The sequence below is a fragment of the Muscardinus avellanarius genome (genome assembly GCF_963383645.1).
Source record: "Muscardinus avellanarius genome assembly, chromosome: 11".
In the NCBI taxonomy this organism is placed as follows: Eukaryota; Metazoa; Chordata; class Mammalia; order Rodentia; family Gliridae; genus Muscardinus; species Muscardinus avellanarius.
In genome coordinates, this window is record NC_137797.1 from 816,941 (window position 1) to 819,641 (window position 2,701).

Here is a 2,701-nt window from a genome sequence, read left to right on the forward strand (position 1 = left end):
CGGGCCACCCACACCCCTTAAATTAGCCACTGTACAAGGTCTTCCTCCAACATGGGCGAGGCTGGGGGCCTGCTCCAGGTGCAGGAGCCAGGACCGTGGCCGTGCGCCCCACACCCACCCCCTCTCCCACAGGGGGCCTGGAGGAGGCAGGCTGCTAGAGGAAGAGCCTCAACAAATAAATTAAACAATAAATAGCCCTGCAGACAGGGCGCCCTCCAGGGGTCACACCATAAATAACAGACATGGCCGGTGGACACAGCCTGCCGGCGGGCGCAACTCACATGTTGCACTGCTTGTCCAGGGAGTGCCCAGACCTTGGCCAGGAAGCTGGAGAGGGCTCCAGCCGGACAGGTCAGGGGAAGGCTGCCTCCCTAGGAGCAGCAGCAGACTGGGGGACGTCTCTGGTTCAAGTATCCACCCAGGGCAGGCGGGACCTCGCTTTGCCCAGAGCCATCTTTGGACAGAAGAGCTCGAGAAAATCCAGTCCCGCGGAGCAGCGTTCAAAAAGGCACTCAAAGCAAAGGAAACAGGCCCGGCGCCGAGGGAGGTCACCAGGGGCCGGAGGTCGCTGCTTTGCAGGAGACAGCCAGGCAGAAGAGGCCTCTGCTTCACAAACTCTCACTGCTGGAGGTGGTGCTGGCCCCGTCGTCGGCGTCCAGGGCACAGAGCTGCAGGTCGCAGCTCTCTGGGGCGCCCCCCTCGGCCCCCAGCATCCAGGGGTGAGCGGCTATCTGGTCCAGGGAGGGCCGCTCTGAGGGCCTCAGGGACAGACACCACTCGATGAGCTGCTGGCACTCTGGAGGGAGAAGTAAGAGCGTCAAAGACAGACCCGGGCTGCCCCAGTCCGCTCCCAGGCCCCCTGGCCGTACCTGGGGACACCCGCCTCCGGAACAACAGGCAGCCCCGCAGGATCTCCTCGTCCTGCTCGAAGGGGATGTCCCCGCACACCATGTCGTAGAGCAGCACGCCCAGGGACCACACGGTGGCCGAGCGCCCATGGTAGCGGTGGTAGCGGATCCACTCAGGGGGGCTGTACACCCGGGTGCCTGAGGAGGCAAGGCGGCACGGCACCGCGCTGGTTAGTGCCAGCCCAGCCTCCACATCCAGCCTGCCACCCCTGGAAAAACCGGCCAGCAGTGGGCAGGGCCTCCTCCGCAGCGTCACATGAGCCAGAGCTCGGGTTTCACAACAAACAGATGCGAGGAGGCCACGGGGCACGGCGCCCTCTCCCGCCCAGCCCGCCCAGCCCACGCCTGGCGCCAAGCCGGCGGCCTGGGGGGGGGGAGCGGGAGGGAGGCGGCGGCGGGGAGCCCCGGCTTCCCCGCGCTCCGCAATGCGGGGATCTCTGGCGCGGCGCCCGCTGCACGCGGGCGGCCCCGGCGCTCACCGTCGAAGTCGGTGTACACCGTGTCCTTGAGCAGCGCGCCCGAGCCGAAGTCGATGAGCTTGAGCTCGCCGGAGCGCAGGTCCACCAGCAGGTTCTCGTCCTTGATGTCGCGGTGCACCACCCCGCAGCTGTGGCAGTGGCGCACGGCGGCCAGCACCTGCGCGAAGAAGCGGCGCGCCAGCGGCTCGTCCAGGGCGCCGCGCTCCGTGATGAAGTCGAACAGGTCCTGCGCCGGCTCGGGCCGCTCCAGCACCAGCAGGAAGCCGTCGGGCCGCTCGAACCAGTCCAGCAGGCGGATGACGCCGCGCGCGCCCGCCGCGCCCACCTTGCGCAGCAGCACCACCTCCAGGGGCACGGCCGCGCCGCCCTGGGGACACGGGGGTCAGCGCGGCCGCCCGCCGCGGCCGCCCCCCGCCGCCGCCCGCCGCCCGACTCACCAGGCTGCCCCACTCGGTCACCCGCTCCTTCACCACGTGCTTCACGGCCACCTGCGGGGACGCGCGCGGTCAGCGGGAGGGCGCGGCCCGGGGCGCGCCGCCCGCCCGCCCGCGCCGCACTCACCGGGAGCCCGTCGGCGAGCCGGCTGCCCGCGTAGACCGTGCCGAAGCCGCCGCTGCCCAGCACGGCGCCCACCTGGTACGCCTTCTCGAAGCTCTCCTTGTCCGCCTTGGCTGCGGGGACGTGCGGCGGGTTGGTGGCCGGCCGCCCCTCCGCCGCCCGCCGCCCGCCGCCGCCCGCCGCCCGCGCCTACCTGGCTGCAGGATCTTCACCGGGAGGTGGTCCACGCCGCCGGGCCCGCAGAGGTGCGCCAGGGAGCCGAACTTGGAGAGCAGCATCGCGGGCCGCGGCCTCCGGGCCGCAGGCAGCCCGGCCGATGTCCGCGCCGCGCCCAGGCCGCCCGGCGAGCACCGCGAGGCCGAGACCGCAGCAGGCCGACGCAGCCCGCCGCCTCGCCCCGGGCTTTTGGGCCGCGGCGGCCGTATCCCTCCGCGGGGGCGGCACCGCGAGGCCCCGCCCCGCCGCCCGGGCCGCCGCGGGAGCTGGGCCTGCCGGCCGCGGAGGGCGCGGGCGGGGCGCGGCGGGCTGGCCGGCTGCGGCGGAGGCGCACGGCGTGCTGCGTCCCGCGTCGCCCGCTCTGCGCACGCGCAGCCCGCAGGGCGGCGGCCGCGGCGCCGGGCCGCCTAGCCAATGGGGGCCGGGGTTTTGAAAGGACACCGGGGCTCCTGCCAATGGCGCCGCGCGTGGGGGGCGGGGCTCGGCGGCCCCGCCCCGGGCCCCGGGAAGGTCACCCGCCCTGCGGCGGGCCGCGCCGCC

The 2,701-nt window shown here is 73.2% G+C and overlaps 1 protein-coding gene across 1 annotated transcript; it reads right to left on the reverse strand.

Annotated features, from left to right (window-relative positions):
* Positions 1-608: 608 nt before the first annotated feature.
* Positions 609-2,223, reverse strand: PIM3 (Pim-3 proto-oncogene, serine/threonine kinase; the record flags this gene model as incomplete). The annotated part of the gene is made up of 6 exons (XM_080706513.1): positions 609-796; positions 870-1,046; positions 1,388-1,754; positions 1,825-1,875; positions 1,949-2,058; positions 2,139-2,223. 6 exons carry the CDS (start codon positions 2,221-2,223, stop codon positions 609-611), a joined length of 978 nt encoding a protein of 325 aa, XP_080562639.1.
* Positions 2,224-2,701: the final 478 nt, after the last annotated feature.